The sequence below is a fragment of the Cyprinodon tularosa genome, unplaced genomic scaffold, assembly GCF_016077235.1.
Source record: "Cyprinodon tularosa strain WSP-4 unplaced genomic scaffold, ASM1607723v1 ctg37, whole genome shotgun sequence".
Lineage (NCBI taxonomy): Eukaryota > Metazoa > Chordata > Actinopteri > Cyprinodontiformes > Cyprinodontidae > Cyprinodon > Cyprinodon tularosa.
The window spans coordinates 853,098-877,243 of record NW_024039085.1 but is presented as its reverse complement, the minus strand read 5'-3'; the positions used below and the strand labels follow the sequence as shown (position 1 = coordinate 877,243).

At 37.2% G+C, this 24,146-nt stretch overlaps 2 protein-coding genes across 2 annotated transcripts in view; both read left to right on the top strand.

The window, feature by feature from the left end:
• LOC119790750 (canalicular multispecific organic anion transporter 1-like) overlaps positions 1-16,886 on the top strand; it is a 35,319-nt gene extending 18,433 nt beyond the window's left edge. The window contains exons 19-32 of the mRNA XM_038296457.1: positions 793-976; positions 1,100-1,241; positions 1,369-1,468; positions 1,566-1,785; positions 4,938-5,092; positions 5,322-5,477; positions 8,774-8,973; positions 9,051-9,177; positions 9,269-9,370; positions 11,470-11,613; positions 14,343-14,501; positions 14,584-14,750; positions 15,053-15,247; positions 16,601-16,886. Of these exons, the coding sequence (XP_038152385.1) occupies positions 793-976; positions 1,100-1,241; positions 1,369-1,468; positions 1,566-1,785; positions 4,938-5,092; positions 5,322-5,477; positions 8,774-8,973; positions 9,051-9,177; positions 9,269-9,370; positions 11,470-11,613; positions 14,343-14,501; positions 14,584-14,750; positions 15,053-15,247; positions 16,601-16,733 (2,184 nt within the window). The 3' untranslated portion in view covers positions 16,734-16,886. The remainder of the gene's footprint in view (positions 1-792; positions 977-1,099; positions 1,242-1,368; positions 1,469-1,565; positions 1,786-4,937; positions 5,093-5,321; positions 5,478-8,773; positions 8,974-9,050; positions 9,178-9,268; positions 9,371-11,469; positions 11,614-14,342; positions 14,502-14,583; positions 14,751-15,052; positions 15,248-16,600) is intronic.
• A 2,924-nt stretch (positions 16,887-19,810) lies between these two features.
• On the top strand, positions 19,811-23,903 carry LOC119790709 (pyrokinin-1 receptor-like). Its single transcript, XM_038296376.1, has 7 exons — positions 19,811-19,929; positions 20,560-20,755; positions 20,850-20,946; positions 21,189-21,394; positions 22,499-22,720; positions 22,796-22,973; positions 23,119-23,903. Exons 2-7 carry the CDS (start codon positions 20,606-20,608, stop codon positions 23,484-23,486), a joined length of 1,221 nt encoding a protein of 406 aa, XP_038152304.1. The 5' UTR covers positions 19,811-19,929; positions 20,560-20,605; the 3' UTR covers positions 23,487-23,903.
• Positions 23,904-24,146: the final 243 nt, after the last annotated feature.

Sequence of the window (24,146 nt, the reverse complement as noted above, 5' to 3'; positions counted from 1 at the left end):
TTTAAAAAAAAAACTATAAACTGACAGTTCTAATAATTGCAGTCAGAACATTTACCAAAACTTACCTTTTTTAACCATAAACATAAAATATCTAAATTTTTTGTAAAATTAAGTATTTTTTCAGGGATTTTTTGTCCAATATACATTTTGAGAAACTCTTAAATCTGGTTTGAGTAAGCCTTTATGTAACACTAATTAGGGCAAGCAAATGGAAGAATGTGGAAGAATTATTTGCACGGAGCCCCAGTTGTGATCAAATACAAGAATATGAGAATAGTTTAAATTAATATATGTATTAGACAATGACAAATCACAAAAGAACATACAAAACTAACAAACATGTTCATCAGAGCAAGTCAGTTCATGTACGATGGTTGCATGGCAACAAATCAGGGTCTCTGCAACAGTTTTCTTGTTTCTTTAACAAAGTTCAGCATTATTCCAAGAACAGTGAAAACAGGTTTTGGAGTGGAGGTTTTATCCTATGTGAGAAGTAAAAGTTCATACAATCGAACAGGAAGTAGTTAACAGCTCGCCATCAGAAGGTGAAAGGTGGGAATTCAGTTCCAGAGATCTGGTTTTGTGGATTTAATTAGACAAAGAAAAAACTGACCTAGAAAAGGCAAAAGAAAATAAATAATAATCCAGTATAATAATCCAAAAAATATGTAATCAAACAACAGAGAATGATATAAAACTATACTTTTAATTTACTATTTTTATAAGCAAGGGGGAAAAAGCTCAGGTAAAAAGAAAATACGTATTTGTTATTGAGTGCTTTTGTCTCTGCAGACTCGTATCCTGGTGACTCACGGAGTAAGTTTCCTGCCATATGTGGATGAAGTTATAGTTTTGGTAAATGGGCAGGTTTCTGAGATCGGATCCTACCAGAGCCTGCGTGACAATAAAGGAGCTTTTTCAGAGTTTTTGGACACCTATGCCAAAGATCAGAGTAATCAGAAAAGTTCAGAAGAAGGTAATGATTCATCAAAAAGAAGGGAATGATAGATGACTCCCTTAACTGTAGCATGGCTAGTAGAGGTCAAATGGATCAAAACAGAAAATGATACCACATGTGATTTGATCAATATATTTGCAGATGATTTCCAGGTTACAGAAGATTTAGAGGTTATCCCAGAATCAGAGGACACTCAGGCCGACTATCCTCCAGAGGACGCTGTTTCTTTCACACTGAGAAGAGAAAACAGCATCAGACGCAGCCAAAGGGGAAACAGAAGCAGGTCTGATTCACTTTGGAACAATACTTTAACTGCTGTTGTGTATTTATTTATATCTTGACATATTTCATTCAAGATGTATTATTTTTAATTCAGCTTATTAATTGTGTTTGTTCTGTCCTTTCTACAGTGTCCGATCACGGAAAAACAGCAGTTTAAAACCAACAGAAGCAGTTGGTGAGATAAAAGGTCAAAAACTGATAGAGAAGGAGACAATGGAAACGGGACAGGTATATATTTAAAGTCTAACGCCTTTAACAATGAAAGGAAAACTATTTTAACTAAAAATGTAGAACCTGTTCTCTGTGTTCTCTTATTGATATCTAGGTGAAATTCTCAGTTTTCCTCCAGTACCTGCGAGCCATGGGCTGGGGATATGCTTTTTGGATCTTTGCTCTTTACTTCATCCAGAATGTTGCCTTCATTGGTCAGAACTTGTGGCTGAGTGACTGGACCAATGATGCAGCAGAATACATGAACCAAACATACCCAGGATGGAAGAGGGATACCAGGATTGGAGTGTTTGGGGCTCTTGGATTGGCTCAGGGTAACTTCTCCTTTATTTTATTCAATTAATCTATCAAATTTATTTGTATAGTCCTTTACAATAGCCAAATGATACCAAAAGTGCTTTACAACAAAGCCATAAAACAATACATAACACATACAAAACATACAGATACAATTAAAAGTGCTGTAGTGGGGCAGCACTGCAGGACATTAAAAGCCTTCCATAAATGCATAGAAAGGAGACAGAAAGAGGACATCTAAGAGACAGTACTACCCTAGTCAGAATTAAATACCAATTTAAAAAAGTGGGTCTTAACCTTTTTTAAAAAAAAAAAAAAGGCTGAGGTCAGTAGTGGTACGGATGTCAGGGGGTAGTTTGTTCCACAGTCTGGGGAGCAGCCACGGCAAAAGAACGATCATCCCACTGTTTGAGTCTTGACCTACAGTAGGGACCTCTAACAGAAGCTGACCCGAGGTGCGCAAAGCTCTGCCACAATTCCAAAAAGTTAAAATCTCAGACAAGTAAGAGGGGACCAAGCCATGAATGGCTTTAAAAACAAACAGCAGCAGTTTAAAATCAATTCTACAACAGACTGGAAGGCAGTGGAGTGACGACAGCACAGGAGTAATGTGTTCATGTCTAGACGTGCTTGTTAAAAATCGGGCAGCAGTGTTCTGCACAAGTTGGAGACGAGAAATTGATGACTGACTGAGGCCAACGTAAAGGGCATTGCAGTGGTCCAGTCTTGAACTAATGAAAGCATGGATTGCCTTCTCAAGATCCTGCCGACTGAGAAAGGACTTGACTTTGTCCAAAAGACGGAGCTGAAAAAAACTTGAGCTGACAACAGAGAATCTGTTTGTCAAATTTGATCCCATTATCAAATGTTACCCTGAGATTTTTGACATGAGATACACTATATTGCCAAAAGTATTTGCTCACCTGCCTTGACTCACATATGAGCTTAAGTGACATCCCGTTCCTAATCCATAGGGTTCAATATGACGTCGGTCCACCCTTTGCAGCTAGAACAGCTTCAACTCTTCTGGGAAGGCTGTCCACAAGGTTTAGGAGTGTGTTTATGGGAATTTTTGACCATTCTTCCAGAAGCGCATTTGTGAGGTTGCACACTGATGTTGGACGAGAAGGCCTGGCTCTCAGTCTCCGCTCTAATTCATCCCAAAGGTGTTCTATCGGGTTGAGGTCAGGACTCTGTGCAGGCCAGTCAAGTTCATCCACACCAGACTCTGTCATCCATGTCTTTATGGACCTTGCTTTGTGCACTGGTGCACAGTCATGTTGGAAGAGGAAGGGGCCAGCTCCAAACTGTTCCCACAAAGTTGGGAGCATGGAATTGTCCAAAATGTCTTGGGATGCTGAAGCATTCAGAGTTCCTTTCACTGGAACTAAGGGGCCAAGCCCAGCTCCTGAAAAACAACCCCACACCATAATCCCCCCTCCAACAAACTTTACACTTGGCACAATGCAGTCAGACAAGTACCGTTCTCCTGGCAACCGCCAAACCCAGACCCGTCCATCAGATTGCCAGATGGAGAAGCGCGATTCGTCACTCCAGAGAACGCGTCTCCACTGCTCTAGAGTCCAGTGGCGGCGTGCTTTACACCACCGCATCCGACGCTTTGCATTGCACTTGGTGATGTATGGCTTGGATGCAGCTGCTCGACCATGGAAACCCATTCCATGAAGCTCTCTGCGCACTGTTCTTGAGCTAATCTGAAGGCCACATGAAGTTTGGAGGTCTGTAGTGATTGACTCTGCAGAAAGTTGGCGACCTCTTCGCACTATGCGCGTCAGCATCCGCTGACCCCGCTCCGTCAGTTTACGTGGCCTACCACTTCGTGGCTGAGTTGCTGTCGTTCCCAAACACTTCCATTTTCTTATAATACAGCTGACAGTTGACTGTGGAATATTTAGGAGCGAGGAAATTTCACGACTGGATTTGTTGCACAGGTGGCATCCTATCACAGTTCCACGCTGGAATTCACTGAGCTCCTGAGAGCGACCCATTCTTTCACAAATGTTTGTAAAAACAGTCTGCATGCCTAGGTGCTTGAATTTATACACCTGTGGCCATGGAAGTGATTGGAACACCTGATTCCAATAATTTGGATGGGTGAGCAAATACTTTTGGCAATATAGTGTATAAAAAGGGGGGTCAGATTGCTAGAGTGCTATTACTTTTAGATTTAAACCAGTTGGGTTATTTGCAACAGTTAAGCCACTAAATAAATTTGTAAAGTCATAAGAACAACTCCCAAGAATAGGTCAAATTGGATTTTGTACCAGAGAAAACACACACTCCCTCCCACCTACTTGATCTGTCTGCTCACAAATGATTCCTTGATTCTGATTACAGTTCATCACTTAATGTTGAATACTTCTTATTTGTCAGTGGCTGTAGAATTCATGCAATACTCCATGTAATCCTTTAATCATTAATGACTTGATATTAGATTGAAGGTCACTCAAAATTCTTCTATGTTTGCTTTCAACAGATTTAATTTACTGGAAATGAAGTGGGAGTTTTATAGATTAGTTTTTTCTCAATTCCAGAGACACTAAAAGACTCCTGCTTGATGATGGTGAATTTGTATAAATGATTTTCCCTTTCATTTTTATACTACGGTTGCTTGAAAGGATAACTGACTTATCATTTCAATGTATTTCTGTTGAATAGCGGTATTAAATATGTGTTCATCCAGCAAGTGATTCCTGATTTCCTTTTACTGCGAACATCCTTAGTAATCAAAGGTTTAAAACATTCTAATAAACACTGAAGAACCTTGTAGCTGAAAAAAGTTGATACACAAAGGTCGCTGTTATCTTTAAAATCAATTTCTGGGGCGTGCTTAGCTCACATGACCCATGTACGGAGTCCTCAGTCCTTGACGCGTCCGACCCAGGTTCGAATCTGACCTGTGGTCTTTTGCCGCATGTCTCTCCCCCTCTCTCATACCCTTACAAAATTTTTGCAATATAATATGTTGATATATATGTTGATATATAGAATTTAATTTATAATAATATGCATTAAAGCAGAAAATCAGATGAAAACCAAGACGACCATGTTTAGAATGGCTGCCAGGAGGAAAAAAGCTTTGCAAAAAAAAGTGTCCAAATGAATTTCAATTTGGAAAATTTAAATTTTCTAACGGTTTATGTTCCAGGTGTGTTTGTGTTCCTTGGTACACTGCTCCTTGCCAATGCCTCAGTTAATGCATCTCGGATTCTACATTCAAGACTGTTAGACAACATTCTCAGAGTTCCAATGCTTTTTTTTGACACTACACCAATTGGAAGAGTCGTCAACCGGTTTGCTAAGGTGAAGTATAATTGATTTATATATATATATATATATATATATATATATATATATATATATATATATATATATATATATATATATATATATATATATACATATATATATATATATATATAATGTATATTTCTGTTTTCTTCTCTGTTTTCCTGTTTGAAATAGTTTCTCAGTCATTATAAGTAACATCTTTACAATGAACACTAAAACTCTCCATATGCTTTTCCTGCAGGACATATTCACAGTAGATGAAGCCATCCCTCAATCGTTTCGTTCCTGGATCTTGTGTCTTCTGGGTGTACTGGGAACATTGGTAGTGATTTGTTTGGCCACTCCTTTCTTTGCCATCATCATCATACCTTTGGCTGTGGTTTACTTTTTTGTACAGGTGAGTGAACCAAGACAAAGGGATAGTGAAACAATATGAAATACAAGGTCCCTTAAAAATATTTTTTTACCTTTTTATCTGAATGCCAATGATGACCTTTGGCCATTATTGGGTGTAGCTTAGTATCATCCATTCACCTACTGACATGCACCATTGATCCTAAAATACACTGTCATCAGATATGTTCTTTTAGCATCAAGTATTGATTAAAATAAGCCTTCTGGAGGTGAGCAGACGTTTTAGCATTGGTGTCACCAGTTACCTTGCATATAGCTGAATAATGGATAGGAGGCAACATGGTTAAGCAACCCTCATGCAAGATTCCCATTGTTTTCACCTGTACAAGGTAGATGGCCTATTTCCTCTTAAGTGTGCAGGCTGTGTCGATCAAACCGGGTACTTGCAATCTTCTCAGAGCACAAGCTGCTCTAATCTCAAGGCCAACATTCTCCCAATATTGGACTCTGCAGCACAATGAATGAAAATGCAGTGCTCTGAAATGCAAAAACTGAAAAAACCTCTGAAAAAACCTTTTCTTTGGATATAGACTAGTTAATTAATTGATTTATTGACTTTATTGATTGATTGAGTTGAAAATGATAGGACTTCACTGCATTCTACTTGAAACAAGCAAAATGCATTAAAGCAAAGATAATAAAAGCAGTATGTTTGATTACGTTTAACATGGATATTGCACTGTAGGTTTTTTAATGCTTTCTAAAATCATAAAAATATGTTTTTATTTATATTTTTGTTTTAACATTGGGTTTTCTAAGTGATTTAAAGGGCTTATATCATAATTTTTTGCAGCTTTTAATTTGAACAAGTACTGTATGTGGTTTATTGGTGTGATACATGAAAATACATTGAAGTTATTTGTGTCATGATGGGTTCTCAAATGGAGACCCAGTTATGCAGAACACCACAAGGCGGACACGAGGATAAAAGTTTAACAGTTTATTAAAGCACAAGCACAGAATGTACAGGAATCTGGTTCGGGCCTGGGTCCTGGTTTCACTGAAGTCTGCGTGAGAGACAGAGCTGTTATGAACTGCTGGCAGGGTTTGGTTTTCAAGTGAGCTCAGATAGTACCTTGAGGGTTCTTGAGTTTTTCTCCTTGGGGGAGTCTCTGTTGGTTCTGGAGAAGAGTTTATCAGCAGAGTCCGTAGCTGCTTCAGCGTCTCACGTCTAGCTCGGACAGACCTTGGTTTGGTTTTTCCAGCTCTAGTCCTGAGCTGCTTGGGGTTTCTCAGAAAGTCTTCAGGGTTTGGCTCAGAGGGTCGGCTCGGCAGGTTAGCTCTCCTAGAGCTTTCACAGAGGAGACTCGGGTTTCCTGGGAACACAGAGAGAGAAGTTAGAATCCAATCAGGATTCAAAGTCATGGAGATTCACAAGGAGCAAGGCTTTAGCGCTGACCAACTGGAACAACACTGCGGCGTTGAGGCAAGGTCTGAAGGCAGCTTATGTAGTGGATCCTCTGATGGTCTTGATGAGCTGCACCTGTGCAGGAGGCTCCCTCAGAGGATCCACGGCGGACTCTGCTGGAGAAAGATGGGATTTTCTCCAGCTCCCAACAATTTGATTATATTTGACTTCCTACATTGAAAAGATTTAAATCTAAATGTCATCTTTATCTTAAAAGAAGGGATTTTTTTCTTGAACTGAGGAGGTAAGTGAGATACGTTGGCAATGGGACAAGACAATTCACACTTAAAATAAGAAAACAATGATTGCATTGTCTTACTTCAAGTGCATACTATCTAATTATCTTATATTAAGAGTAAATATACTCATTCCATTGGCAAATCATCCTATTTATCTACTCAACTACACATAATTTAAGATTTTTAAACTTATTTCTGGATCAATTTTGCAGTATAGCACATAACAGTTTATGGTGATTTATACAGAGAGAAGCAGACTGCTGTGAGAAGTGTTTGCTGAGTGGAGTGGTCTGGAGAGTTAGTAAAATTGGCTCCCCTCTTTAAATCAAGTCTGGGACCAAATAAGAATGACTTTTAAGGGAATTGCTTTAATCATACTAATATAATTGCTGCTGTAAAAATTTGCAGATAATCTGCCTGTTTTCTCTCATTAGCAGGCTGAGCTATAGGAGTTCTCTCAACTGGTTTCAATTGTCCATAGTATGTTTTTAGTTGGGTGCACTTCTACACTATTTAGGTAGATCAGCATTTCTATCCAAATGTTGGTGTAAAAGCAAAGTTTTAATGATTTTAAAAATTGTTTAGTAGTAAACCAAAACAAAAGATGCAAGGCTCCTATAAAGACGGGCTTAAGGATAAAAAAAAGTGGTGCTTTGGTCTTCTACTTAACAAAAGATTATTTCCCAGGTGAGAACGATTGTACTTATCCACATTTGTTTGCTTAGGTATTGGACCTACAGTAGTCAGCTGCTTCAGCTGTTGACGAACTCTACAGGTTGTTTGATTCTGATGAATCCAGCTCAGCAAAAGCCTATTATTCAGCTATCAATGAACATCAACTGTGCAAGAGCAGGGAAACCTCTAAAACCTGCAGGACAACTGTCCTCAAGGACTGACATTGGGCATGCCTGGTCTACAGCATTTGGTAGAGAGAGACCTCCCTAAATCCCTAGAGATGAACTAAGAGAAGTTTCATAGGGAGGGTCCCTCATTCTGCTCTTCACACCTTCGATTTAATGTTGTCAGTATTCATTCTCTTCTCTCTGGATCTCTCAAAAACTGGCTTTAGACCAAAAGCGTCCCCTCACATCTTATTTGCATACTTTCTATCTTTATTGGATTTGCCAAACCCTCCCTCACCTTTGCAAGGCAATACATTTTTATGGTGCTAATATGTTTGTCGTTTTCAAGCCCGTCATTTTCTGTTTCTCCCTGTCTTCTGTCCGGCTTTTGGGGAAATCCCCACAGAGCTAACTTTATCGCTCTTCTACCAAGAACTTTGTCTCTGATTCTGTCTCGATGCATTAATTCAAGAAAAATGGTGAACCTGTTTAGAGTATGGAAAGCTTGCAGCCAACAAAATATATACATAACTCACACACATGCAATAAAGTTTTCCCCCATTCCCTGAAACTACGTAGGAGATCCTTGTTGAAAAAGTTTGATTTTTGTCAATTAAATTATTTGTAATTATTTATAGGTTTTCCACTGATGCCATTACAGACAATATATTAAAGGTCGTGGTAAAGGTCATAATAAAAATTGTCCATAATGTTTTTTTTCCCACTTTAAGTCTCTATCAGCTGAGTCCATTTTAACTTGATGAAATATATTTTTTCTCTCTACTTCCAGAGATTCTATGTAGCAGCTTCCCGGCAGCTACGTCGGCTGGACTCAGTGTCTCGATCTCCCATATACTCCCACTTTGGCGAGACTGTGGCGGGTCTGTCTGTCATAAGGGCTTATAACCATCAGGAACGGTTTCTGAAACACAATGAAGAAACTATTGATGAAAACCTAAAAAGTGTCTATCCGTGGATTGTGTCAAACAGGTCAGTAAGAGAAGACATTTCTTTTTATTCCTTCAATGTGTTTGTGGATTCCTGAATGATGTCTGTTCTCTTAACAGATGGGTCGCCATCCGTCTGGAGTTTCTTGGAAACCTTGTGGTGTTTTTTTCTGCACTATTTGCTGTTATATCCAGGGACTCCATCGACAGTGGCCTGGTTGGTCTGTCCATATCGTATGCCCTTAATGTGAGTCACTTCATCTACTGTATTAGGACACAATAAAAACAAACAAAATCAACACAGTAATTCAATCTCTGTTTACTGTTGTGATTTCCAGGTTACTCAAACACTCAACTGGCTGGTAAGGATGACATCGGAGCTGGAGACTAATATTGTTGCTGTGGAGAGAGTCAGTGAATACTCTAAGCTTGAGAATGAGGTATGCTGTCTTTAATTCAAAGCTCAATAAAGTACTCAAAAATAACTATGTAGAAATAGCTCAACAGAAAATGAGTTTGGTAAACATGAAAGTTACTGAAAGGTATAGTGGAGGTTGTTCTTTTTCCAGGTGGATCATCAAAATAAGTGGTCCTCCTGCACAAGGAGAAATGGGCTTGTGCATGCTCTCACGCGTCTAATAGGCGTTCCCTCTCTGGAGTGGGTACAGGGTTGTGCATGTGAATTTTTTTTTAAGTGGAGAGGGCGGCTCTTTTCAAAAATTGCAAAAATCCTCCACTTTAACTAAAAGTAAAGTCAGAAATTTCCTCACAATACTTTGGAAATTAGGGTCTTTCTCCATGGAGTTTGCATGTTCTCCCTGAGCATGCTGGGGTTCTTCCCGGGTACTCCAGCTTCCTCCCACAGTTCAAAAACATGACTGTTACGTTAATTGGCTTCTCTAAATTCTCCTTAGGTGTGAGTGTGTCTATGAATAGTTGTTTGTCCCGTTTGTCTCTGTGTTGCCCTGCAATGGACTGGTGACCTGTTCAGGGTGGACCCCGCCTTTCGCCCATTGGCAGGTGGAAATAGGCACCAGCACCCCTCGTAACCTGAGCTGGGATAAAGGGTGACGGAAAATGGATGGATGGATGTGGTACTAGGTACTTTTGTACATAAAAAGAAGCATGACAAACAGTTTTTTTTGGTCCCTTTGCTTCCCTTAATTAAAAACAATGCAGGTAGAAGTTAAACCTGCTTTAGCCCAAATGGCATACTTAAACAGTACTGTCTATAATTAGTCAGAATAATGCAAAGGCCATCATGTCAAATGACATGCATCCACAATTGTGGTGTCTGTCTGGGAAAACTAAAAGTTCTTTCTGTAAGAATACATTGAAATTTATCCAGTATGTCTCGGAGAGGAAACAAACTAAAGTGTAGTGTGTCAAAATAACTGACAAACAAAACAAGAACTCCACATTAGCACCAATAATGCAGAACAGTTTTGCAGGATCTATGGTTTATCAGCCTTAAAGGCAATATTTTGAATAAAATGTATTAGTATAAACACGTTTCTAACCCCTCTAATGAAATGCAAGAAATAATTGTTTTGGTTTTTAAAGAGGCATACTAATGAAAACAAATGAAAATGCTTTGAAAACAACAATGTTGTGCATCATCGCTACTGTTCTTCTCTTCTTCACATGCAAGTTCCAGTCATATTTTTATTTGTTATTACAGTGTTTCAGATTTTTAAGTTAAGGGGAATTTGTATTTCTATATTATAACAAAATTAAAGTTGGAGTCTTGTTAAAAAAAAAAACAGTTAAGCACAGATCCTCAAAAAATGATTTGTATTTAGTTATTATACATTTCTGCTTTCAGTATTTCACCACTATTCTCGCTGTTTCTTATTTTGTCATGTGGACAGCAGAAGCTGACCAACCATGTGGACTGGTGTTCTGGAAACACGTTATAGTTGTCTAAGCATGAGAAATTTATAGATTTTAGCATGCTGATTGTATAATGAGAGCAACCAGTTGGAATTCATCATGTTCTGCTCAATCCATGACTGGATATGTTGCTGTTCAATTAATCTTTGTTTTTCTCCTACATGTCCTGATTTCATATATGTGCCAGGGCTGTTTTGTTTAACAGCACCAATATATAGATGTTAAATGATGGTAATTCAATTCCTTGACCGACTTCTTGAATCAGGATGGCATCTGGTTTCATTTTAGACAGTTTGCAATCCGGAATATGAACCTGTGTTGGATTCTCCAACTAGTCAGATGATTATTAATTCAATTCCATTCGGTTTATTTATATAGTGCCAATTCACAACATATTTCATCTCAAGGCACTTTACAGTTCACCAGATCATACAGTGAAATTGATTCAAAATTTTCTATTTAAGGAAAACCAGTTGATTGCATCGACTCATTAACTCGAATGCAATTACCCAAATTTATAAAGCTGAAAGGCAAGCCTTTTACTTTGAGCATTTCATTTTTACTTCGAAGCATCCAGCCTCCCAATATCACGATATTCTGCATAGCATGGAGTGAAATCATGTCTGATGAATCAGTTTCTCTACAGGCCCCCTGGGTTACTCAGAATCGACCTTCAGAGAATTGGCCAGAGGAAGGAAGGGTGCAATTTGAAGACTATAAGGTCCGTTATAGACCTGAACTGGAGCTGGTGCTGAGAGGGATTTCTTGTAACATCGCCAGCAAAGAGAAGGTTTGTATTTGAGTTCTGAAAAAATATGAAATCAATCTTGTATAATTTGGAACAAAATTTTTGAATCAAAACCTCTGAACCAAAAGAATCCCTTTTATACCAACAGGGCTGTTAGTGGAAGGCTCGTTATGTCTAGGTTTATTTAGCAAGTAATCTACAAAAATCTGAATTTCAGTTCATTATCAGTAAGGAAACTACTTTTAAATTCTTTGATTTTCAGGTAAGCTGGTCTAATTGTACTACAAATTGAAGATCAAAAAGTAAAACTAAACAAGACAGTTAATCTGAAGATTCTAGTTTGTTTTTATGGAGCAAAATTATACTTTAGGGATATGAAAAAGGCATCCAGGCTTTGTTTCCCACACCTTGTTTCTAGATTTAAACTTACCAGCTGTGAATATACTTAATTTAGTTTAATAGAATACAGCTCAGTCGATAAACTTTAACCCCAAAAGTCAAGCACTGAAATCAATCCATCCTTGAATAAGACATCAAAGAGGGACAGTATTGACCAAAAGGTAATGCTCTGTTATGGACCACTGTTTGTCCTGATTAGTATTTTTCTTGCCTGTCCTCACAGTAAATGTTTGGTTACATAGCCTCATAGACAGCAAAGCTCAAACAAACATGGGTCACAAAAATAAAAAAAATATTTTCTTATGGACATAATAATATAAGGTTTTCTAAACTAATCATAACACAATGCTGAACCTAAAGCACAGCTAGGGCAGCAGGTATTTCAGCCTTTCAATCATTGGGCACTATAACAGACCTACCATACCCTTTTCTTTAACTCTGCCTTTCATCTTTAGGATGCAGCATTTATCTCTTGTTTACTCAGGTGGTCTCAGATGGTTTATTTGTGGTTTAATATGGCCACCAATAATGGTTTTCCTGGATTTTTTCTTTGTTGATGCATTTTGAATTTCTTTAGGATTTCAGGAGGTTTTTTTTTTATAAGTACAGAAACTATTGCTAGAAAAAGAGAAGAAAATATTGTATATAAAAATATTAAATTTCTTGTAGGACTAAATGAAACAGAATTGATTATAAAATCTTAGCAATGGAATGTTGTAATTAGCTATAATAATCCAGGTCATTTAGGGTTGATTCATTTTAATCAAAATTGATCTAATCAAATATGTATTGCTTGGAAAACTGATAATATTGCAATGAATTAAACTAAATTACTTACAAAAGACTCTAACCATGAAACAGTTTCATTATCTGTTTTATCTTGAAAAAGCAAATATTTTGAGGGTGCAGTGTGCTGACATGACAAAGGGAAAATGAAATCGAATCTGCATTCATGTTATCATGCAACATTGAATTTATGGTAAAATCATTTAGTGATGTAAATCCAGAGAAATGTGAGGAACTTATTTTTCTGACCTCAAGTAGGTTGATTTAGTATTTTAATCAAACATTACTGATCTTGAGTGACACTCAAGTTGACCATGCTCCATGAGTAGAAGCCTTTTTGTAAAAAAAGAAAAGCCAGACCACTTTGTTGATACTCAGCTCTATGCATATGAACTTGAACTGGCAGCTGAACTACCAGAAAGAAATTAAAGCTGTTCAGTTTCTCATTCCTATCATGAGGTCTATCATAGCATAGTTTAAAGTGAATAATCTACCCTCTGTTGATAAGACCTTGTTCTCCTGTTTTACAAACCGCCCTGTGTAGTTGGAGGAAAGAAGTAGAGAGCAAGTACCCATAACCAGACTGGTTGTATCAGAGTAGGGGAACTTGATTAGGAAACCTTCTTTTTTCCAGCGTATTATTGTCATTACACTGTCACAAATACAAAGCAGCAAAATTAACTCTCTACGTTTAACCCTTGGGGAGTTATGGGCTGCCGGGCTAAGCGTTTGCTCAGGGACCCAGAGTGGCATTCCGTTGGAGTGGGGCTCGAACTCAGAACTTCAGGCTTCCAAGCACAATGCCCTGACCACTAGGCCACCAGCCACCAAAGCAGGCATTAACGTGAAGGGTCTTTCCTAGGGCCCACACTGGCAGCTCACTCCCCCCAACTGGGATACGAACCCAGGCCTCCTTTTTGCAGGACAGGCGACTTACCCGTTAGTTAGCCAGCCGCTCTGCAATATATATATAACTCTACAAATGCATCACACTCTGCAATAAACTCTCAGAGTGCTAATATGGTCAGGATTAGCCTGAATACTTAGTTTTGATATGACTTGTTTATACCTTGGCCGATGCATAGTTTAGTGTTTCTGTTTAACACAGAAAATCTTAAGTGTTTTTTTTTTTTAACAAACTCAATATTGTTATAGCTGTAAAATTTATTTTACTAGTGCAAGGTGCACCAAGACTTTCTCCCTCTGCGACACTAATATGCAGTATGTCTTTGCATACGTGGCTTGACGTGACAAAGCAGATCACTTGCTGCAGTTTAGGGCATATAAGGCAACATCAACAAGTATCAGGAGTTGAATTTCTTCATTGACCCCTGATACACATATTCCAAGGATTTTTTTTATCTGATGCACACATCCCTAATTGATTTCAAATGCAAAAATAAATAAATATAATAGCATAATGCTGTTATTGGCTTCAGTGGGTGTAGGGAAGTTTTAAATGACTGCATAGATTAATTGTTTTGTGATAGAAAAACTCATTCCAAAAGATAAGTCATGCAAGTAATTAAGAGATCTTTTTATGATTTAAATATGTAAAAATTTTTACTTTCTTCCCCTGTATCTAGATTGGTATAGTTGGTCGCACAGGAGCTGGAAAATCAAGCTTGACAAACTGCCTGTTTCGCATTATCGAAGCAGCTGATGGACGGATCCTCATTGATGGTCTAGATATCTCCACAATTGGGCTACATGATCTAAGAAACAGGCTCACAATCATTCCACAGGTAAACATCAGAGACAAAAACGTGCAGATAAAACATTTTCTTTATGATCCGTACTCTAACCTATCTGATTCTCTGAGGACAGGATCCAGTCTTGTTCTCTGGAACTTTGAGGATGAACTTGGATCCATTTGACAAATTCAGTGATGAGGACCTCTGGAGAGTCCTTGAACTATCTCATCTGAAGGATTATGTTGTTGGGCTGAAGGAAGGATTACAGCATGAGGTTGCAGAAGGAGGAGAAAACCTCAGGTGGGCAGCATTGTTTTAAACAAGACTGACAATTCAAACCAAGTTAAATAAAACAGAGAAATGTGCAGCTGAAATTCTTTGTTTTTTTTGCAGAGAACAATAATTTAAATGTGATCATTCAGAAAAAAAAACTTTTTCCATACAGAAGTTCCTTACCAATCTCAGACATTTGTATCAGTTGACCATTTCCCATATGTGTCAATGCTTTAATCGTGGCCAGTCCTGATGAGTGTTCATATGTGATTTTATTTTTCTTTCTGAGAGCAGTAAAAGAGTTTGAATATGTGTTTCTCTCTTTCCAGTGTCGGACAGCGGCAGCTGCTGTGTCTGGCTCGAGCTCTGCTTAGAAAGTCTCGGATCCTGATCCTGGATGAAGCCACAGCAGCCGTTGACCTGGAAACAGACAACCTGATTCAGAATACCATTCGCAAGGAGTTCTCCCACTGCACAGTGCTCACCATCGCCCACCGCCTGCACAGCATCATGGACAGCTCCAGGTGAGTCCAAGTCCAGCACAGAAGCCTGTCTGTCCTGATTTTATTCTTTCTTTGACTAAGTTGGGCAGGCACAAATCGTGTTAATAAAAATTGATCAATATATCGTCAAACAATCTTTACCTTTAGACTTGGTTCAACAGTTACTATAGAGGAAACAAAGTATAGGAGCACAATTGAGTATACAAAAGTTACTAGAATCTGAAGTTAATGCAACTATAAAATTGTGCATTCTATAATTATTATGAATTAATTTACATGCAAATACTTAATCCATTTCTTCTAAACTGGCTAAGTAACAGAAACAATTTACACCAGGAATTATAATTTATAATAAAACATTGTTTGAAGCACGGCAACCATCAGAGGAGGTTATTTCGTTCAGGATTCCTGTGGATAATGTGGTGCTCAGAACTTGACCCTAAAACAAAACCGTATCGGCAAGAATATTTTTGTTTCCAGAAATAGTCTTTTTTTCTGAACATATACTTTCTTAGAAGTATATATATATATATATATATATATATATATATATATATATATATATATATATATATATATATATATATATATATGTATATATATAAAAAGAGTTGTTATATGGGGATGTACTGTATATACTGTATATCCATGCACCTTTTTCTTCCTTTGGCACATACTTCTTCTTTGACTATTTGAGCTGATGTAACAAGTAAATTTCTCCATTGCGAGTTCAGTAAAGACAATCAATGAATCAATTAAAATATACAAAAAAGTGCAAAATCAATACTTTCTTATTTGGGATTATGTAAGAATTGTGAACCTCTCAATTCTTCCGAGGTATATAGGCTTCATAAACTTTGGTTATTTTTGGGGTTTTGTTTCATATTTTCCAAATAAATATATTTATACTTTAAAATCCAAAATCAAAGAATTTTTTGAAGTTTGGATTCATGCAGGATATTATTCAGCGGCTGTGAGGGTGAAGTTGGTCCTTTGTGTGAGGGTCAGGGAACAGGGAGTCAAACATGAAAACACAGACAGACTTCAAAGTCTTCAGAGGACTCACCTGGATGTTACAGCAGCACCACTAAGGCAGAGGGAGAGGTGAAGCGAAGGGATCATTTTCTATATTGTTGTAAATCTGTAATCTATATTTTAAATTTTCTTATTGAAAAGTGATATGTTGAAATATGCTCAAATAAAACTAATATTTTTCTTCTGATGCACAACAGTGACGAAATTAATATGAAAAATCTTAAAAGTGAATATTAGACTCTCTCTTCAAATGTTTGCGCTGTTCATGTTGGTTTCATCACAGCCAGTATGAACTCTGCTCAGTTGGATATGATGTTGACACATTTTTCTGCTCCACAGGGTGATGGTTCTAGATGCTGGTCAAATCGTGGAATTTGATACTCCAAGCAATCTGCTGGAAAAACGAGGCCATTTTTACTCCATGGCAAAGGATGCTGGGATAACACAACAAACCACATCTGCTTTCTTTTGAAAAGTTCTTTTAATTTTTCTTTTAGTTTTTTTTTTCTTTTTCAATAACACACATTGCAAAATGTGTTGTATTTATAGGAAACAATATGAAGGAAATATGCTTTGCATGTATATAATATTTGTAAAGATTCAATAAATGATCTTTTTGACCTAATGCCTCAATAGAAAGTTTATATCACCCGACTCCCTATTCAGATTTTAAATGAACAGTTTGACATTTTGTTGTATGTTTCTTTAATAATTTTTTCACTCTGTCTCTGTGTAAAATAAATCAATTTAGATTTGTCAAAATCATCAATGTTTATAAACAATCAGTCCTAAAAAAAAAATAACCTAAAAAGAAAATACTGTTATATAAAATAAGTCTAAAATAGAAACTTTTTTTACTGGTCACATTGAGCAGTGAAGTAGACACACAAAGACCTTTGACAGAGTGGCTATGGAAGACATAAATTGCCCCAATCTAATTAATTATAGTGATTTGTTAAACGTATGTATAAATATAAGAGATTTTGAATTTTTCTGCATGTATGACTTTGTTAATAGTCCCATCCCCGAGTTAGATCGGTTGGTTTTTCATATGACATAATTAAGCAGTGAATGATCAGCAAAGCCTGCTTTGACCAATTTAATAGACCACTTTTTGTTTACAAGACCACAAAAACCAAACAATAATCAAAGGTTAAATGTCACATACCATTGTAAAAGGGTCATACAATTCAAGCAAGTAACAAGACAGTAAGGAAACTAATTTGAAAGGATAAAGTAGAAAAGACGGGTTCAGGCTTCAAAGCCTCAGTGTGATCAGCTTAGAGTTATCAGTGCGTATCACAGATTTTAGACTTTGTGGCAAGGATTGATCTGATTGCTTCCACATTTAGAGAAGCACAAAAGGCTTAAAACCTTTGCAAAAAATTGCTTTATGCTCTTTCCTCCTGAACACTCCCGCTGCATCCTACTATGCTGCTCAAAAGGTTTTTTTTTTCTCATAGATAAATGGAATATAACTAACTATAGAGGTTTAGAAACACTGCAAAGTTGAGGGGGAATTATGCAAACTTCCTATTTGTTGTAATTCATTAACGATCAAAGTGTCAAGAAAATCCTGGAGACTGTACTGCAGTTTTAATCCTATGTAAAGGGCAAGCGCTCTGAGATACGGTTGAAATGTTTTTGTGCTTTATACTCAATGGTAGAAACTCAGTGGACATGGTGATGGAAAGTTTAAAGCAAGCATTAGAATGGAAAAGAAAGTGGGTTCAACTGACTTTGATTATGGAATGGTTATTTGGGCAAGACTGGTCTGAGTTATAAAGAAACTGCTGATTTACTTAGACTTACACATACACATTACACATAGACTTTTAGGTACAGAGACATAGATTATATTCAGCAAGCTTCATTAGTCTGTTGCCACCACACAAACTATTCATTATAGATGTGAAAATATAATATCAACCAAAAACAGTTGTTAATGACATGGAAAATCTCACATTCAGTTGTTTACTTCCATGTCTGAATCCCTGTCCTTTCTCCCCTGTCAACAAATTTAAATGTGATTTTAAATGCTCAAACAGAAATGGTTGTTGAAATGAAATTTTTTTTGCACTTGCATGGATCTCAGCCCCTGATAAACATACTTAATCATTTAGGTCCCAACATTCTGATAAACAAGCTGCCAGCTTGCTTTGGAGGATTTGCCTGGTTGTGTCCTTTGTTTGGTTTTTTTAACCCTAGCCAGTGATGATTAATCAAAATTGTCTTTTTGGTATGTCATTAAACTGATATGCCTTTTCTGAGGAACATTTTATTGCTCTTTCATGGGGTTGTGATTGTCTAAATTGGCTTCTTTATCATAAAACATAGTTTACTGACAATTTGAGATTTACCACAGATGTAAAAAACCATTTGCAATTCTCCTTTGCATATTTAGCCTCATATCAGCAATACCGGTGGAAATCTTTAACTGCAGATTTTTTAATCTGTTTCTCACAGCTGGTTCATAAAGATTTTGTTCATAGTAATGATCATTTTTCTACTAATTTGCTATACTTTTTTTTTTTTGTCATTATGCATTTACTATTCACAGAGGATATTCCTCATTGTTTGGAGTTTACCATGGTCATTTAGCTGTACAGTATGTTTCGTTTTTGCAAACTTTTACAGTCTTTTATGACTTTTAAATTCAAAATATTAGAGTCAGAGAACACCAAATCTTTGGCCATGATCCATGCACTTATGCAGGATTCCTAACAATGGCATGCAGATAAAAAATCATATAGTAGTTAAAATATTCTTTCACAAAGCCAGTTTCAGCAGCTTTTGATTGTCTGCAAACTTTGAACTCTAGACTCATTTGCTCAGACTTTGTTTGTTTTAAAAATGCATTTCATGCTGACATTTTTTCTAATTATTTAAAGAAAAAGATATTTATTAAAATGAAATGTATTTGATTTTCTTAAAGAACAAAGTCTGAATGTTAAAATAGTTTGTCGTTGTGTATTCAATTTACATTCTTTCACATGAGTAGTGTTACAAATGTTAGTTATCCTCTTCTCTCATTTGTTCTTATATTTTATTTCCCAAAACTCAGGTTGTTTCTTAAAATATCATATCAAAGTAAAAACTTGGCCATCCCTGTGTGGACTGAGGTTATAAATCTAAGCAACACACTTAAATCTCTATTCTACCAGATGAGCGACGTGTCTGTTCCCTAAGTCCCCTCCCTTTAAGAAGAGACCATTTAGCAGTCAAAACATGTAACCTTAGCAACTGTGATATTGGTAGTGATTAAAGAACAGGTTAGCTATTTCTAATAGTTAATATTTCTGTCTGACCATTTTAATAGATGTCAGTAATGCAAAATGTCAATATCATGTGTATAATGTAACATATTGTGTTTCTTTTAAAGATTCTTAGCTTAATGAGATCTGTTATGAAAGGAAAAAATTAAGGAATGATGCTTAAAGTTGAACATCTTTCATTCATAAAATCAATAGTTTTGAAGCTTCATTTACACGCACAAAATTTTACCAGCTTCAGTTATGACTACGATGTCTTTTTAAAAGATGGGAGAGAGGGAGGAGGCTGGAATCATAGAGGGAGTAGGAGAGCCTTTCAAAGCCTGAGCTTTTTATTTCTAATTTTTGACCGAGAAGAGAGCTGCTGGTATTTTTTCTGCTTCCTCTCTCAGAAAGGTGAGTCTAATTATTACTTATCTGAAATACATGCAGGGAGGCTTTTTTTCTGTCTTTACAGTCTGAGTGGCTCAGTAGGTCGCACAAGTTAATTATATTTTTTAAAAACATCTATAGAGAAAAAAGGATTTAGTAGAGAGAGTATTTACTGCTTAGTGTTCTGCAATTAGACTTATTATTGTAGATAATTCAGGTGCTGTGGATGGTGGAGTAAATCACTCTCAATTGTTTGTATTAAAAAATAAGAATAATTCTATTAAAACTATCACTGTTTCTTGATCATATACTATGTTAAAATGCATGTTTTGACAGTGGAATCAAATGTGCTATTTCCTTTTTAGAGGTAAATTTTTGTTTGTTTGTTTATTAATCCAATCTTTTATGTAATATCTTTAATAATTATATAAAATTCCACTACAGAACATGGTTAGAATATTACCTATTTTCTGCTCTCAGATTTTTCAAATGCTTTCAGACATGCCCAAACAAATATGCACCAGATTTGGAATTTTTGGAATCGTTATTTTATAGCATAAATCTAAATTTATCCTAAAACAAACTAAATCATTACATTTTATTTGATGATTACATGGTAATGATGTATTTTTAATAAGAATTTATCCAACACAGAGCTCTTCAGAGGATCTTACCACAGCTCCTACCTGCCTGCTTCAGCATGAACAGCTCAGAGCAGATTTCATTCCTCTTCAGCTGTAATGTCAGCCCCAGCGAAACGCCAAAGCTCGACATCAGCGTCACCAAAAGTGAACCGCTGAGAATCGCTGTCCCCATGACCATCTTTTACAGCCTCGTCTTCTTGCTTGGAGTATGTGCACTCGCGTCATAGGACACAAAATTGAGACTTAAAAAAGCATGAAATGCTAATGATCCAAAGTGCTTCCTCTTTGATTGCTTTACAGGTTGTATTCAATGGTGTGAGCATGCTGACCCTTCTTATGGACGCTCATATGAGAGTCAGTGCCATTCGTGTCTATCTTCTGAGTCTGGTTATTTCAGGTACCTGCTATGATTTATCACCTCCTCTGAAGTTTAATCTCTGACACCTTTCACAGTGAAAGTGATGCTTTCATCATGGTTCTGAAAAACAGAAAAAATATATATTATATTAAAAAATCTCAGCTTCTTTTGCTTAAAACTGGACTTTTGATGTTTTGGTGCTTTATCTTGAAACAATGAGAAGTTAAAGACAAATTTGCTCTATGACTTTAATGACTACCCTTTCCTTTTTTACTATTTAGACCTTCTACAGCTGTTGACCATCCCAGTCACTTTATATCGCTATTACTGGGAGAGCTATCCATGGCGCCTCGGCCAAGCAGTGTGCAAAGTGTACTTCATGGTCCGCCAGATGTACTGTGCCTCCACAAGTTGGGTTATTGTAACCTTTACCACAGAGCGTTATGCAGCGATATGCCACACCATGTGGTCTGTCTCCAGTCTGAAGGTGCGGCACCCGCGTCACAAAGCTGTGCTGTTTTTTCATGACAGAAGCTCAAGGCCACTTGCAACCTCTGTCTGTGGGTTTCTATCCCTGATGTTTTTGATATCAATAAGAATATTTTTTCTCAAAGGAGTTTGATCCTGGCAAAATATGTGATCAAATAAGATATGATTCTTCATTTTCCATTAAATGTATATAACCTGCTAAGCTATTTAGTTAAAAAAAAAGCAATAGCTACACTTCCTAAAATGCACTCTGCACATAGAAAAATGACACCACTTTAATAGATACTGTAGTAGTCTTTGTGCAGAGAGCTAACCAGCAATGTGCAACAAGTGGAAGAGAAGTATTTTTACATTCTATATTCTATGAAAACTGATCACTGTGACCCTTTTTTCTAGCATTGATCTAACATAGCAGGAAAGGTGCAGGAAAGGTGCAGGAAAGAAAAGTTGATACATATCCACCATGTATTACCCTGGAACGATTTGGCTGCCATCAAGGGGTCAGAGTTATGTCCAGTTATAATGCCTAATTCTGCTAATATGGAAACTAAATACCTGAATTTATATCTGTATTATGTTGGCTATTTTTATTGGCAACTTAACACAGGTATGAATTCACAAGCAGAACTATTTTCAAAAAGAAAAATCTGTCTTTCTGTTACACAATTAAAAGTTGTGTGGGAAAGTTTAGTCGACTTTTTTTTCCACCAGTTGATGCTGGTTGTGCGTTATTCAGGAAGGAACAGCTTCCTCTATAACATAGCTTTTAAAAACTATGACAAAGAAACTGGAATATGCCTGAAAATGTTCCAATAAAAGATTTTTATTTTGAGCATCAGTCCCTTCTTCAGACTGGATGGAACCTGCACCTTTAATGCCCGCAGTGTTCACTATGAATTACCACATTTCTTGCTTCATTGACTTTTCAGCCTTGCAGTGTTTCTCTATGTGCATTAGCGAATCATTGTTTCCCATGTCTTGACTGATCATGATTACTGCCCTGTGTCCCTCTCGGTAATTAGTGATCTGAAGAAAGGCTTATGAAAGAAAGGCTGCAATAATAACTGCATTCTCCCACCTCTCTTTCCTCTGCATCTTAAAGAAATCTAGGCTGCCGTGCCTCATCACTGTGTGGATTGTTTCCTTGGTCTCAGCTGTGCCATTTGCATTGGTTTATGACCAGGCACATGCCTGCATCCTGGACTACACGGCAACAAAGCAGGAAGATGCCTTCAAGGTGTCCACCATGTGCGAAATGACAGAGCCTGATCCTGCACACATCTACAAAGGAGCTTTACTTTTAAGAGCAGGGCTCTTCTTTCTGGTGAGACCAGCTTGATGGGTTTGATCTGTGTTTCAGCATCAGAAATGGACATTCAATATTCCTGTGTGACTTCAGGTTCCTCTGGTTTCCATCTTTACACTCTACATGCTCATCCTTCTCCACTTACGAAGGAATGGTCATCAAAGGAGGAACATGGGCCTTATGAGACCAGACTTTGAAGGAAGGCGGGATATTCAGTGCCATCGGAATGGAAAGCTACTTTCTAATGAAAAGAAGGCTTTAAAACTTATGGGTGAGCAAAGATAAATTCTAAACATTGATTTCCCGTAAAGGTTACAGTGTAACAGTATCCTTCGCTTTCTTCTTTAAAACTCAGGGATAAAAGTATTTCATCAGGAACTGTTATTTAAACTATATGTATGTTTGTGTTTTCTCAGGTGCAGTCGTGGTAGCTTTCTTCCTCTTCAACTTTCCAGATATGGCCTCATCACTCATGCAGGTCTATGTAGTAGTGTGGTCAGACACAGTCCTTTCTGTCTATACTGTCCTGAAATCATATTTATCCCTTCCTCTGTGGTACATCAATGGTGCTTTGGACCCGCTTCTCTTCTGCATTTCTTCTCACACATTTCGCAGGGCCTGCTGGAGAACTTTGAGGAGGCTCAGACCTCGCTGTTACTGGAAGCACCAAGGTCTGTCTTGGCGTAGGACACCCAGTTCCAGCGAGGATGCGAGTACAATGACCACAGAACAAAAGAAACAAAGGAAACTGGATATAGATATAAGACATATGAAATTAAACTGACAAATATTATACATATTAAACTCACAAAGATAATAAATAGGAAGGATTATTATCAATAAAAACTGGAACAGCACAGATCCAATATTCAAGGGACCTGGAAAATATCAAACAAAAGAATTAGAAATGTAAATGAAAGTCGACATAATCCAAACAACTTTCTAAAAGATGACATTTTCATAGATGATATTAAAGAATTAACAAATGTTAATGATTTTTTTTTGTAAATGTCGGGCCTGTTTAATCAAATAAAATCATAGAGCGAAGGGAAACAAAAGCACTAAATGAGGAGACCATTAGAAGAAATCCTAATTCGGAGGGTACAAAAAAATGCAACTACACAAATAGTAAGACAGTTTAAAAATAAACAGCCAACAGACAGCTATGACATAAATAGGATGTTGGTTAAATATATAACACACTATGTAGTAAGACCATTCACATATACACTATATTGCCAAAAGTATTTGCTCACCTGCCTTGACTCACATATGAGCTTAAGTGACATCCCGTTCCTAATCCATAGGGTTCAATATGACGTCGGTCCACCCTTTGCAGCTAGAACAGCTTCAACTCTTCTGGGAAGGCTGTCCACAAGGTTTAGGAGTGTGTTTATGGGAATTTTTGACCATTCTTCCAGAAGCGCATTTGTGAGGTCGCACA

Coding starts and splice junctions, on each gene's coding strand:
- LOC119790709 (XM_038296376.1), top strand. CDS start 20,606: ATGAACAGCTCAGAGCAGATTTCATTCCTCTTCAGCTGTAATGTCAGC. Junction 20,947..21,188: donor TCTGAGTCTGGTTATTTCAG/GTACCTGCTATG, acceptor TTTACTATTTAG/ACCTTCTACAGCTGTTGACC. Junction 21,395..22,498: donor GGTCTGTCTCCAGTCTGAAG/GTGCGGCACCCG, acceptor TGCATCTTAAAG/AAATCTAGGCTGCCGTGCCT.